The 13,883-nt window shown below is 44.5% G+C and overlaps 1 protein-coding gene across 2 annotated transcripts in view; it reads left to right on the top strand.

Annotated features, from left to right (window-relative positions):
- Positions 1–13,883, top strand: part of LOC144498955 (uncharacterized) — a 92,725-nt gene that overhangs the window by 26,190 nt on the left and 52,652 nt on the right. For both annotated transcript variants that reach the window (XM_078220936.1, XM_078220935.1), the window contains exon 2: positions 6,054–6,311. In XM_078220936.1, coding sequence (XP_078077062.1) covers positions 6,082–6,311 — 230 coding nt within the window. In that variant the 5' untranslated portion in view covers positions 6,054–6,081. The remainder of the gene's footprint in view (positions 1–6,053; positions 6,312–13,883) is intronic.

Genomic DNA, 13,883 nt, shown 5'->3' with positions numbered 1-13,883 from the left:
CATTACAACAGTGACCACACTTGCATGGCTGGTGATCTGTTTCAAAGGTTGCAGGGCGACCATATCTGAAATCATGAAATTTCTGATGGGTGAAGACCAAAGCAAGAAGTTCCTTTTTGATCTGTGCATAGTGAGTCTCAGTGTCAGTGAGGGCCCTTAAAGTAAAGGCCTTTGGTCTGCCATTCTGGATACAGATTGTGCCAAGCCCGTGCTGAGAGGCATCTGCTGACATGAGTAAGGGTGCACAAACATCAAAATACACTGATGTTCGTCATTTATATAAACGATTTGGATGAAAATACAGGGAATATGGTTAGTACGTTTGTGGACGACACCAAAATTGGTGGTGGAGTGGACAGTGAAGGAAAGTATCAAGAGTAGAATGGAATCTTGATCAACTGGGCCAGTGGGCCAAGGAATGGCAGATGGAATTTAACTCAGATAAAGGTGAGGTGTTGCATTTTGGTAAGACAAACCAGGGCAGAACTTACACAGTTAATGGTAGGGTGCTGGGGAGCGTTGTCAAACAGCGAGACATAGGAGTGCAGGTACATAGTTCCTTAAAAGTGGCATCACAGATAGACAGGGTGCTGAAGAAGACATTTGGCATACTTGCCTTCATCGGTCAGAGCACTGAGTACAGGAGTTGGGATGTTATGTTACAACTGTACAAGCCTTTGGTAAGGCCACATTTGGAGTACTGTGTAGAATTCTAGTTGCCCTGCCATAGGAAGGATATTGTTAAACTGGAAAGGATGCAAAAAAGATTTACAAGGATGTTACTGGGACTGAATTATAAGGAGAGGCTGATTAGACTGGGAGAGGTTTTTCCCTGGAGCGTAGGAGGATGAGGGGTGACCTTATAGAGGTTTATAAATACATGAGGGGCACGGATAACGTGATTAGCCTAGGTCTTTTCCCCAGGGTAGGGAAGTCCAAAACTAGAGGGCATAGGCTTAAGGTGAGAGGGGAAAGATTTAAAAGGGACCTGAGGGGCAACTTTTCACACAGAGGGTACTGCGTATATGGAATGAGCTGCCAGAGGAGGTGATAGAGGAGGGTACAATCGCAACATTTAAAAGATATTTGGACAGGTACATGGATAGGAAATGTTTAGAGGGATGTGGGTCAAGCGCAGGAAAATGGGACTAGTTCAATTTAGGGAACCTGGTCGGCATGGACAAGTTGGGCCAAAAGGCCTGTTTCCATGCTATATATCTCTGTGACTCTATTGTAATACCAGTGTCCTGGTGGAGAAATTGGCAAAGAAATCCAGTGATCTCACTATAACAGAGGATAAACGTAGAAAGATAATTTGTCATACCAAGAAAGCACTGTAAGGCCTGCTTGCCCACTGGAATGGCCATCTATCATATAGCCATTGTCTTGTCTGTATCAGGCTTTACACCATCAGCTGTGAGTAAACGGCCCATGTAAGGAACCTAGTTGACTCTGAATTCGTATCTCACAGGATTAAGCTTCAAATTGGATGGTCCTGATTCTGTCGAGGATGAGACGAAGGCATGCATCATATTCTTGCAATGTACAATCTCAAACAAGGATTGGGGTCGTACTATGCAAGAATATTGCAAAGTTGGCCGGTGAAGAGTTGCTCCATGCACTGTTGGAAAACCTCACTGCCAGTCGGTCCCTCTAGATTACCATATGAGCTTGATCATGTGACAAAGTTTAATGGAGCTGCCCACTTAAACAATTCGCTCGCACACACTTGTTAGAGGAAATATTGATTACCATAGGGAGGTGCTTGTGTAGTGGTTGTATCACTGGGTTAGTAACCCAGAAAGACATGTCTTTACCCAGAGAGTGGTTGGAATATGGATCTCGTTGTCACATGGAGCTGTTGGAGCAATGAGCATAGATGTGTTTAAGGGACAACTAATATTCTGGATAATGGGTTAAAATCCCACCCTGGCAGCTTGCAAACTTTAAATTCATTTTATAAAAAATCCTTGCGATGACCATGACAATTATCATTGATTGTTGTAAAAGACCAGCTGGTTCAATAATGCCCCTTTAGGGAAAGTATTTCTTGCTCATCCCTACTTTCCTTAAGATGGTGGAGGCCAGGCTATTGTAACACAGGGTATCACAACGAGGAAGCCTTGAATCACAATGATGATTTATTGAAGGAAAGCTAAAACTATATGCAAAACAAGCTCAGCACTATATACAAACAAGCCTCGGGATCACACTGGAAGTTCTCTCCTACCAGGACCCACGCCCGAACATCGATAGGTGACGGTTTGCATGCTTCTTCCTGATAGGCTCCAGGAGTGTCAAGTGACCTACAAACAACCGCCCCTTAAAGGGTCCATGCTATCAAACAAGCCCCTTCGTCTGGATTACTGGTCCTGTAACATAAATACCACAATATCATACTCTGGGTTAATTTGTTGCAAATAGCTCCTTTAGAGAGATAACATTGCTTTGCGCCCAGCCACATTTCAGCACTGATCGGCAACAGAAACAGCCACTGTTTTCCCCACTTGATGACTTCTTCAAGGTATAGAGCATAATAAACTCAATGTATGTAGCCATTCATACACTTCCTAACAATCTGTGGCGTGCACACATAGTAAGGACTTACTCTATGAACTTGTGAATAGAATGTTAGCCCTGCCTCAAACTACAGCAACCTGATGTAAGATTCCTTGAGGGTAACTTTGATGCTTTCTTTACTGAGGCAAGGACTCGTGATCTACCTGTTAGTGAGCCAAGTAAGGATGTTCTGACATCAGACAGTGATATCCATTTGCATCTGTACCCAACCTCATATTCCAACAGGGAACAGACTCAGTAAGGCATGCAGTGAACAAAACCCCTCAGTGAACTGAAATGAGGGGTGCGAAAGCAATATTGTCGGTGCTTGTACCAGTTGAGACAGAGCAACTTACAATATGTCCCAGCAAAATTATTATCCTACATTAAGTTGTTATAAAAATTACAGGAACATCTATTTCTACTGACATGGACCTCACCGTGAAACTAAATGAGGAGCAATTGTGCACAATGGAACGCGAGCTGAATGTTGTTGCAGAGCACAACTCCACCAGGGGCTTAAAGCCCAGATTCCTAATGACCTCAGCAAATAGGCAGGATTAATTTCTATTAGACATACTGGTATTTACAATCATGCACCCCTTATTTGTTCTACCTGCTTTTTTATATAACACATTTCAAAGCGCTAAAATCAATGAAACACCTTTGAATTGCAGGTATTGATATATTGTAGGAAATATGCAAACCGTAACCTCCCACAACCAGATATGTGATAATGACCAGGTGATCTGCTTTTTTGTGTGTTTTATTGATTGAGGGTTTAACATTGGTCAGGACTCCAGTAGCAGCAGTGTGTACTATCTACAAGATGCACTGCAGCAATTCACCAAAGATCTTTACACAGCACCTTCTAAGCCCACGACTACTTCCATCTAGAAGGACAAGGGCAGCAGATACATGGGAACCACCATCTGCAAGTTCCCATCCAAGCAACTCACCATCCTGACTTGGAAATATATCACCGTTCCTTCGCAGTTGTTGGGTCAAAATCCTGGAATTTCTTCCCTAACGGCATTGTGGGTCTACCCACAGCACATGGACTGCAACAATTCAAGAAGGCAGCTCACCACCACCTTCTCAAGGGCAACTAGGGATGGGCAATAAATGCTGGCCAGCCAGCAACGCCCATGTCCCACGAATGAATAAAAAAAACTCCCCTGCTCTTCTTCAAGATATTGTGCGCTGGTCTTTGCATCCACCTGAGTGGATAGGCAGGACTACAGCTTAGCACCTCATCTAGAGACCACGGGCAGGATTCTCTGGGCATACCCACCTGCGGCCTGTTTCTCGGCGGCAGGAGGTGGTCGGTTATTGGCCAACGGTGGGATCTTCTGGTCCCACTGCTGTCAATGCGGTTTCACAATGAATCCACCCCATGCTGGGGGGGGTGGGGCGGGGGTACACCGTGGACAGGAGCAGAAGATCCTACAATACATCTCTGACAGTAGGGTATTCCATCAAAGAAACATAGAAAACTACAGCACAAAACAGGCCCTTCGGCCCCACAAGTTGTGCCGAACATATCCCTACCTTTTAGGCCTACCTATAACCCTCCATCCTATTAAGTCCCATGTACTCATCCAGGAGTCTCTTAAAAGACTCTATTGAGTTTACCTCCACCACCACTGACGATTCCACTCGCCCACCACCCTCTGTGTGAAAAACTTCCCCCTAACATTTCCCCTGTACCTACCCCCCAGCACCTTAAACCTGTGTCCTCTCGTAGCAGCCATTTCCACCCTGGAGAAAAGCCTCTGAGAGTCCACCCGATCTATGCCTCTCAACATCTTATATACCTCTATTAGGTCTCCTCTCATCCTACGTCTCTCCAAGGAGAAAAGACTTAGCTCCCTCAGCCTATCCTCATAAGGCATGCCACTCAATCCAGGCAACATCCTTGTAAATCTCCTCTGCACCCTTTCAATCTTTTCCACATCCTTCCTATAGTGAGGCGACCAGAACTGAGCACAGTACTCCAAGTGGGGTCTGACGAGGGTCTTGCATATCATCAGTGCTGAACTGTAGTATCAACCTAAATTTTGCATTCCACTAGCTTAAGTGGGTCTTGAACCTACAAACCTCTGACTCAGAAGTGAGTGTGTTATCAACTGAGCCACAACAACTGAATCCTCAATGTTGTTTGGTTTTGGCCAACTTAGAACTTTCATTTCTGCAGAATATAAGCTCCCTCCTTCGCTCATCAGATAAACATGGATAAATATGTTTCATATATATAATACAGATATATAGAACACAGATATATAAAATATATCTATAGTGATAGCTACCTGTATCTATGAATTAATATGAAATGCTTCACTGTGGCTTTACTGTGTTTTGTGTGTAGGTTTGTTTGCTGCTGGTTATTCTGTGGGCTAGTTGATGTGCTGTGCTACTAAATGCTTCTCGAGGTCAGGGGATAGCAATAGCGAGCTTCAGGGATTATCGGAGACCTGCCACCTTTAGCTGTGATTATTCCCAGAAGACTTGAGTCAGGGTCAGGGGTCACTGGTGCCTTGGCCTATGGGCTCATTGCTCTCTGTCACTTGATTTGGGGCTACACAGTGGCGCTGAACTGCAAATGACATGACTGCCAGCTGGTTGATCCAAAGCCTGGCATGGCTGGTGGGCATCTTCTTTATGATACTTTATGGTCTGTGTGAGTGTAGACTAGCTGAAGTAATATACCTTTCAGCGCAGATGGCCTTTCCTTGGTTCATGATCTGCTTGAGAAAAACCAAAAATTAGAGAGAAAAAAAATGTACCTCTCACAACAGGCAATGAAGCACTTTCGAAGTGTAAATTGTTGTCACGAAGGAATATAGTGCAGTCAATCAGTGTACAGCAAGATCCCACAAAGAGCAATTACGTAAATTACCAGATAATCTGTTTTGAGTGTTGGTCAATGTTGCTCAGATCACTGGGAAAACTTCTCTCTTTGAAACATGCTGTGGGACCTTTTACATTTACTTGAGAGTACATTGGAGCTTCAGTTTAATGTCTTATTTGAAAGACATATCGTGACGATGCACACTTACAGACTCCATCAGGAACACAAAGGATATTTCTTAGTAAGGGAAAAACTGTAGAGGCTAATAGCAACCCTCCCTGCTACCCACCCAGCTAACCTATATCAGCCCCACCGGCTGCCCTAGTCCTTACACATCGACTACATGTCTCCTACATGCCTTCTGCCTAAAAGAGGACTTCATCCTCTGGGGGTGATTATCCACTCTGGGTCCCTATTGGTCCCTCAATCCAGGTGACTCTTTTCTGCTGTTGCCCTTAAAGGGACAATCGCCATGCATGCTGAAACAAGGCTTACAACTTAAATCTTAAAGCTTTGACTATCCGTCTCAGAGGCCTACTGACTGAATCAGGGCTTCCACTTTTTAAAGACAAACTGCAGATGACAGAAAAGAGTAATGCTTGAAGAATTTTTCACCCGAATAATAGACACCTTAATTTTTCAGATTACCCTGCTGCCTTAGGAGACAAACCATGAGACTGCTGGTACACCTCCGCGTGCTGCGTCCCTTCGCCACTGTTGTGAAATATTATTCTGCCACGTCTCAAGCCTCAGACGTTGAGAATGCCTACCGGCTCCAAGAGGTCTACCCCTACTTTCTACCGATTCAGACCCGCTGGCAAGACAACGATCAGTATGGCCACGTGAACAACATAGTGTATCACGGCTACTTTGACACTTTAATCAACCATTATCTTATCAGGTAAGGAATCCCTGCTATTTACACTTATCTCCACCTAATGATGCTGAAGTAAAGGTTTTAATGGAACAAAAAAATAAAAGCTTTACAGTACATAGAAGGGTTAATCCTTTTGAACAGTTTATCTCTTATCAGTTGTAATTAAATGTGTTTATAATAAATTATTTGGTGTAATTAATGTAAAATCTTCTTGCTTGTACTGTTATTAGAACCAGATGCTGAAGGATCAACAATATTACAACATGGCGATACTGCCTTGCCAGCTGTCTAACTGTAATTACTTTAATCTCAGCTTGTTATCTAATTATCACCTTTGTAAAGGGAATACCAGCCTCTTAATGCATGCTGCTGTTTCAGATGATGATGAAGAGTTTAAAACAGCTGTCAGAAAGCTGGGGCCTGCCTGGATGTCTGGATTAGGAGGAGGTACTGCAAAGGCCTAGCTCAGGCTTAACCTGCTTCCCACAGGCCCCGGCTTCAAGCTGCCTGCTTACATGTGGTGAACAGTGGAAACAATGTGTTGCGGAAATATATTGACTTTGGGGGTTGATAGGCTTTCGAGCCACCGGTAGAATCTGCCCTTAATGTGAACTCACCTTATCATTGCCCTCTTGCCACTGACCTCCTTTAGGCATGTGTTGGGACTGAAAGGACACCAGAGACATTCCAAATAGATGGAACACCAAGTGTCAGCCACTTTAATAAATCAGCTGAGATGTGAAACAATTGCTCTTTAGTTTAATGAGAAGTCATTAACAAAACAAACATGTTCATTGTTGGACAAGTGGAGATTTTATCCCCTGAGCTAAACGATGGAGAGTGATGTGAAAACCTTAGAATCATAGAATCCCTACATTTCAGAAGAGGCCATTCAGCCCATTGAGTCTGCACTGACTCTCTGACAGAGCATCCCACCCAGGCCCTATCCCCGTGCCCCCCACATATTTACCCCACCAATCCTCCTAACCTACACATCTTCGGACACTAAGGGACAATTTAGCGCGGCCAATCCTCCTAACCTGCACATCTTTGGACTGTGGGGGGGAAACTGGAGCACCTGGAGGAAACCCATGTAGTCACGGGGAGAATGTGCAGACTCCACAGAAACAGTCACCCGAGGTTGGAATCAAACCCGGGTCCTAGGCGCTGAGGCAGCAGTGCTAACCACTGTACCACCGTGCTGCAGATATGGTGATAACCTAACATCAGGGGCAATATGTGCAAGACATTGATTCTGTGATAATGTTAGTTGTGCATAGCGCCATTGCCTCTGAGTCAGAAGGTTATGACCTCGATTTTCACAATAGCAGAGAGCCCCCGGAGGAAAATGGAGGAAGAGACCCAAATCCGGGATTCCCACCGCCGAACACGACACCAACCATTTCCACAGAGGCACCGAGTCCGGGTCGGGATTGTGCATGCGTATTTCGATGAGGCAGAAGCCAGAAGCTTCCTCCCCTCGTGTGATTTTAATATGAGAGGAGTCTGAAACCCAATTTAGAGATTAAACCGGGTAGGAGCAGGTCAGATCATTGTGGATTCATTTGGTAATCCCTTGGATATGGCCTGGGACATCTTTGGGGAGGTTGAATGCCACAATATCAGACGTATCAGTATTTAGATCTCCGAAGGCAGAAAGGCAGGTTAATAGGGTGGTGAAAAAGGCACATGGCACACTCGCCTTTATCAATCGGGGTATAGATTACAAAAGCAGAGAGGTCATGATGGAATTGCATTGAACTTTGGTGAGGCCACAGCTGGAGTACTGTGTGCAGTTCTGGTCGCCACATTATAGGAAGGACGTGAACGCACTGGAAGGGATGCAGAGGAGATTCACCAGCATGTTGCCTGGGATGAAACATTTAAGTTATAAGGGACGTTGATAGGCTTGGGTTGTTTTCTCTGGAGCAGAGAAGACTGAGGGGTGACCTGATTGAGGTTTTCAAGATTATGAGGGGCATGGACAGGGTGGATACGGAGCAACTGTTCCCCTTAGTTGAAAGGTCAGTTATGAGGGGAGACAAGTTCAAAGTGAGGGGTGGGAGGTTTAGGGGGGATTTGAGGAAAAACTTTTTTACCCAGAGGGTGGTGACGGTCTGGAATGCACTCCCTGGGAGGGTGGTAGAGGCGGGATGCCTCACATCCTTTAAAAATTACCTGGATGAGTACTTGGCAATGCCATAACATTCAGGGCTATGGGCCAAGTGCTGGCAAGTGGGATTAGGTGGGCAGATCAGGGCCTTTCATGCGTCGGTGCAGACTCGAAGGGCTGAATGGCCTCTTCTGCACTGTAGTATTCTGTGATTCTGTGATTTACAGTGAATCCCTTGGAGGATGTGAATATTTGCAGGGGGTCCTTGGGAGTGTATTAGCTTTTACAGAGGGACCTAGCAGTATGCCGGTATCCGTTAGGTCGGAGATCCCCGGATGTGTGTCACTTATTGCAGGATGACCCTGGGAGTGAGTCAACATTTGCAGGGTCACAACACAAAAATTTGTAGACCATTCAGATTTGAAGAGTGTGATTTGATGGGCTGACGGGGCTTTTCTCAGCCTTAACTCTTACCCCCTTCATTGTAGAAGGCAGATGAAACTTGATGAGAAATACAAGCTATGGTACATTTCAATCTTTATTCTGTTCATTTGCATTATTCATGGTTGACATTTGCATACTGAAAATCACAATTTAGAAAGGGTACAATGAGAGGGATGGGAAGTGTTCTCCAAAACATTGTGTTTCTGAAGCAATGTTACTTGCACACATTTTTGCTTTGGTTTTCCCTCAATCCCCAATTATGGGAGAAACTATAAATGGCTTTCTTGTGGCACAGTAGTTATCACTGCTGCCTCACAGTGCCAGAGACCCGGGGTTTGATTCCCGGCTCGGGTTCGGATCTCTGTCTGTGTGGAGTTTGCATGTTCTCCCTGTGTCTGCGTGGGTTTCCTCCGGGTGCTCCGGTTTCCTTCCACATTTGTATTGGACATGCTAAATTCTCCCTCAGTGTACCCGAACAGGCGCCGGACTGTGGCGACTAGGGGATTTTCACAGTAACTTCATTGCAGTCTTAATGTAAGCTTACTTGCGACAACAATAAATAAACTTTAAACTCTTGTGAAGTCTTTTTCGTTAAATTGAACATGATGCTCCTGCTTCCTGAAATGAGGCTTCTTGTGTACGTTTGATTTGGTACCCTATGTATTTTAAATTTAGCAACACTCAATTGCTCCCATTACCAGTGATCAGGAGCATATCGAGTTGTTAAGCTGTTTTAATTTGCATGAATTCATCAATCATTCCACTGGATAAATTCCCATCATGTGGAGATGCCGGCGTTGGACTGGGGTAAACACAGTAAGAAGTTTAACAACACCAGGTTAAAGTCCAACAGGTTTATTTGGTAGCAAAAGCTTTTGCTACCAAATAAACCTGTTGGACTTTAACCTGGTGTTGTTAAACTTCTTACTAAATTCCCATCAGCAGTAATATATCAGATGGGGAATATAGGAGTTGGCAATCTAACTTGGTGATATTCCATGGGTTGTGTTATGACTGTTGGACTTTATAAGACAGGTATGTTTTAAACCATCTCCTTTAATACAAGGTAAAATGGAGATTGCAGAGGAGATGTGACCTTCTATGAAATCTGCCCAGAGACAAGCCCATGTTACCTGGTTGCTATGGAGACAGAGCCTCAAATCATAACTTATTGAATGTACAGTGCAAGTTTTGACACCTTGACACAATGCAAGAGGCAACTGTCCGTACACAGACCCATAGGCCAGTGTTTTACTACCTTGCCTGGGCAAGGCTCGTAACATCCCACCCAAGGCCAATGGAGAATTCCAGTAAAATTCCAGCCATATAGTCAATCAGAGAGATTGCTCCTTTCATTTACTGGTGATTGGGAAGAAACTAATAGAGTAGTTAAGTTTTTCCTTTGTTTTGTGAGTCGGACATACTTGTTTTCCGCGTGGAGGATGCGGAAAGTCTGCAGAGAGATGTAGATAGGCTGAGCGAGTGGGCGAGGATCTGGCAGATGGAATATAACGTTGGCAAATGTGAGGTTATCCACTTTGGAAGAAATAATAGTAAATTGGAATATTATTTAAATGGAGAAAAATTACATCATGCTACTGTGCAGAGGGACCTGGGGGTCCTTGTGCACGAATCGCAAAAACTCAGTCTGCAGGTGCAGCAGGTGATCAAGAAGGCGAATGGAATGTTGGCCTTTATCGTGAGGGGGATAGAATATAAAAGCAGGGAGGTCTTGCTGCAACTATACAAGGCACTGGTGAGGCCGCAACTGGAGTACTGTGTGCAGTTTTGGTCCCTTTATTTGCGAAAGTACATATTGGCCTTGGAGGGAGTGCATAGAAGGTTCACCAGGTTGATACCGGAGATGAGGGGTGTGGCTTATGAGGAGAGATTGAACAGATTGGGTCTGTACTTGTTGGAGTTTAGAAGGATGAGGGGGTGATCTTATAGAGACATATAAGATAATGAAGGGGCTGGATAGGGTAGAGGTAGAGAGATTCTTTCCACTTAGAAGGGAAACCAGAACTAGAGGGCACAGCCTCAAAATAAGTGGGGCCGGTTCAGAACAGAGTTGAGGGGGAACTTCTTCTCTCAGAGGGTAGTGAATCTCTGGAATTCTCTGCCCATTGAAGTGGTGGAGGCTACCTCGTTGAATATGTTTAAATCACGGGTAGATAGATTTCTGATCGATAAGGGAATTAAGGGTTATGGGGAGCAGGCGGGTAAGTTGAACTGATTCGCTTCAGATCAGCCATGATCTTGTTGAATGGCGGGGCAGGCTCGAGGGGCGAGATGGCCTACTCCTGCTCCTATTTCTTATGTTCTTATGTTTTTATTAAATTATCTGGTACTTGCCAATGTCCTTTGTTTATCCTTTCATAGGACATGGTTGTTGTTGGCAAGGCCAATATTTGTTTCCCGTCCCTAAATTGCCCTTGAACTGAATGGCTTGCCAGGCCATTTCAGGGGGCAGTTAAGAGTCAACCACATTGCTGTGAATCTGGAATCACATATAAGGATGGCAGATTTCCCTCCTAAAAAGACATTAGCAAACCAGATGTGTTTTTACAGCAATCAATGCAATCAGTGATAGTTTCATGGGCACCATGGACTAGTGTACAATTCCAGATTTTTAAAAGATTAATTGAATTTAGCTGCCAAGGTGGGATTTGAACCCACACCCCTGAGTCTTAGTGACATTACGGCTATACCACTGTCTGCCCATTGAAATAGCTTGGAAGCTAGATCTGATGATAGGCCCGTACTAAGCACAGCACAGCTGTGATATTATTACTTCCCATAACTTTGTGTACTTTTTAATGTCCCATGCAATATATCCAATTAATCTGGAATTTAGCCACCAATAAGGCTGTAACAACCCCCAGAAACTTTTTTCCCCGCTCCATCTCCACAGAATTTAACCGGGGGACATTGAAGGGAAAGAAAATGACTGAGTTCTCTCAGCTTGAGAGGATGTAAATTAAAAACAAACACTTGCATTTTCATAGCGCCTGTCACAGCCTCAAGATGTCCCAAAGCGCTTGCCAACCAATAAAGTACATTGTGCCTTGTGTTTGCTGTAGGAAATACACAAGACAATTTTGTGCCCAGCAAGGTCCCACAAACAGCAATACAATGAATGGCCAGATAAATCTATTATTTCTAGCGATGATGGTTGAGAATAAATTCCCCTGAGGTAACATTGTGCCATCCTTTATGGGCCACCCAAGAGGAAGGACAGAGGGTGGAGTTTTCCGGCTGTGCTTGCCCCAAGACCGGAAAATCCCGCCTGAGGTCAATGGACATTTTCATGGTCCTCTCCCGCCCGCTACGATTCCCGTGCCGGACGGGACAGGAAAATTCCAGCCAGAGCCTGTGTTTAACATTTCACCCAAAAGGCGACAACTAAGCCACTGCAGCACTCCCTCAGTATGGCACTGGATGTAAACTCCGGTGTAGGACTTGAACCTGCAACTTTTCAATTCAAGAATGATACGGAGCAAACGCCTTTGTTCTTGGGTGCACATATTTTTAAAAAGCCCTCGGATCGAGATTATGGGCGGAATTTTACCGGCACGTTCGCCCGAGTTTCGCACAATCCCGCCCGAGGCCAATGGAGAACGCCGTTCTCCGAGCCTCGCCCGTCCCCGGAATCGGGGCGGGCTTGCCGGTAAAATTCCAGCCAATGTGCCCGAATGCCGTGGGTATAATCTGTGGGGATAGAAAGATGAGCGACCGATTTCTGAATAGGAAAGGCAGTTACAAACTGACTGTGGCTTTCCTCTATTGCTGTAATGCATTCACTGTCAGGCTTTTACTCAGTGGCTCAAAGCTGGTCTCAGAGCTTGTGAAGATGCATTGAAGCCTTTTCACTAATGAGACATTTATGTCTCTACTGGAAAATTTATTGTGTCTTGTACCTTTTTCAAATAAATTGTGACACGCTGAAGTGAAAGTCAATCGGATTTTCAGGCTATTATTTTCCTGAAAATTCAGGGTTGAATGCACATCATTCTTAATTACTGCGGGGAATTTTCTTCCCATATTGTTGACGCAATAAATGCTTTTTTTAAACAACAAAAAAAGATAACTGTGAACACCCAGTAATCTCTGAGCACATTTCATTTCAATTGGAACGGTAAGGAGAGGTTTATTTGAGACATAGTTTGGAAAGTACCGATGCAGTAAAAAGGATAATGGACCCTGGTTGGAGGCGTAGCCATTCCCGTAATTGAATAAAGTCGAAAAAAATGTGAGGAAATTCGTGACCATTAATTTTTACAGCGTGTGAAAATCTATGCCAAAAGTGAATGTGTCTTTCAAGCTGTGTTCCTCCTGTGGGGCTGCGATTTAATTCAGATCACCATTAACATGGGGGAATATACTTCACTGTTCCGCTGAAATTAAATTACTTCAGGGGCGGAGATTCTAATGAACAAGCATTTAAATGATCTATGTCCAATCAACCCAGTTGTCTCAGCAAGAGTGGCCCAATAAATGTCTCTTCTTAACAATCATGGTCTGACAGCACGTTATTGCCAGTTAGATCTGCGTTCACAATTATTCCATTTAGAGCTTTTCTTGTTCCTAAACACTTTGAAAGGCGTCCTTTGAGAGTTGGATTGTTGCTGCTGTGCCATCCTCTCTCTCTCCTTTATTGCCTCTTTTACACCCTGCAATACCATTTATAAAAGCATGTATCTGCTCACTGTATTACAAGGCACCAGCCGATTCCCCTTGTTGTGGGATACAGATGGAAGGATCATTTTGAACCTTAAGGGATAGAATCATAGAGTGCAGAATCACAGTTCAGAAGGAAGCCATTCGGCCCATCGAGTCTGCACCTACCACAATTCAACCCAGGTCTTATTCCTGCAGCCCCACATATTCACCCTGCTAATCCCCCTGGCACTAGGGTTAATTTAGCACAGCCAATCCACCTAACCCGCACATCTTTGGACTGTGGGAGGAAACTAGAGCACTCGGAAGAAACCCACGCAGACATGGGGAGAATGTACAAACTCCAGACAGTGACCCAA

Source organism: Mustelus asterias, chromosome 9 (assembly GCF_964213995.1).
Source record: "Mustelus asterias chromosome 9, sMusAst1.hap1.1, whole genome shotgun sequence".
Taxonomy (NCBI): Eukaryota; Metazoa; Chordata; class Chondrichthyes; order Carcharhiniformes; family Triakidae; genus Mustelus; species Mustelus asterias.
Note: the sequence above shows the minus strand (reverse complement) of the source record. Positions and strands in the feature narration are given on the sequence as shown.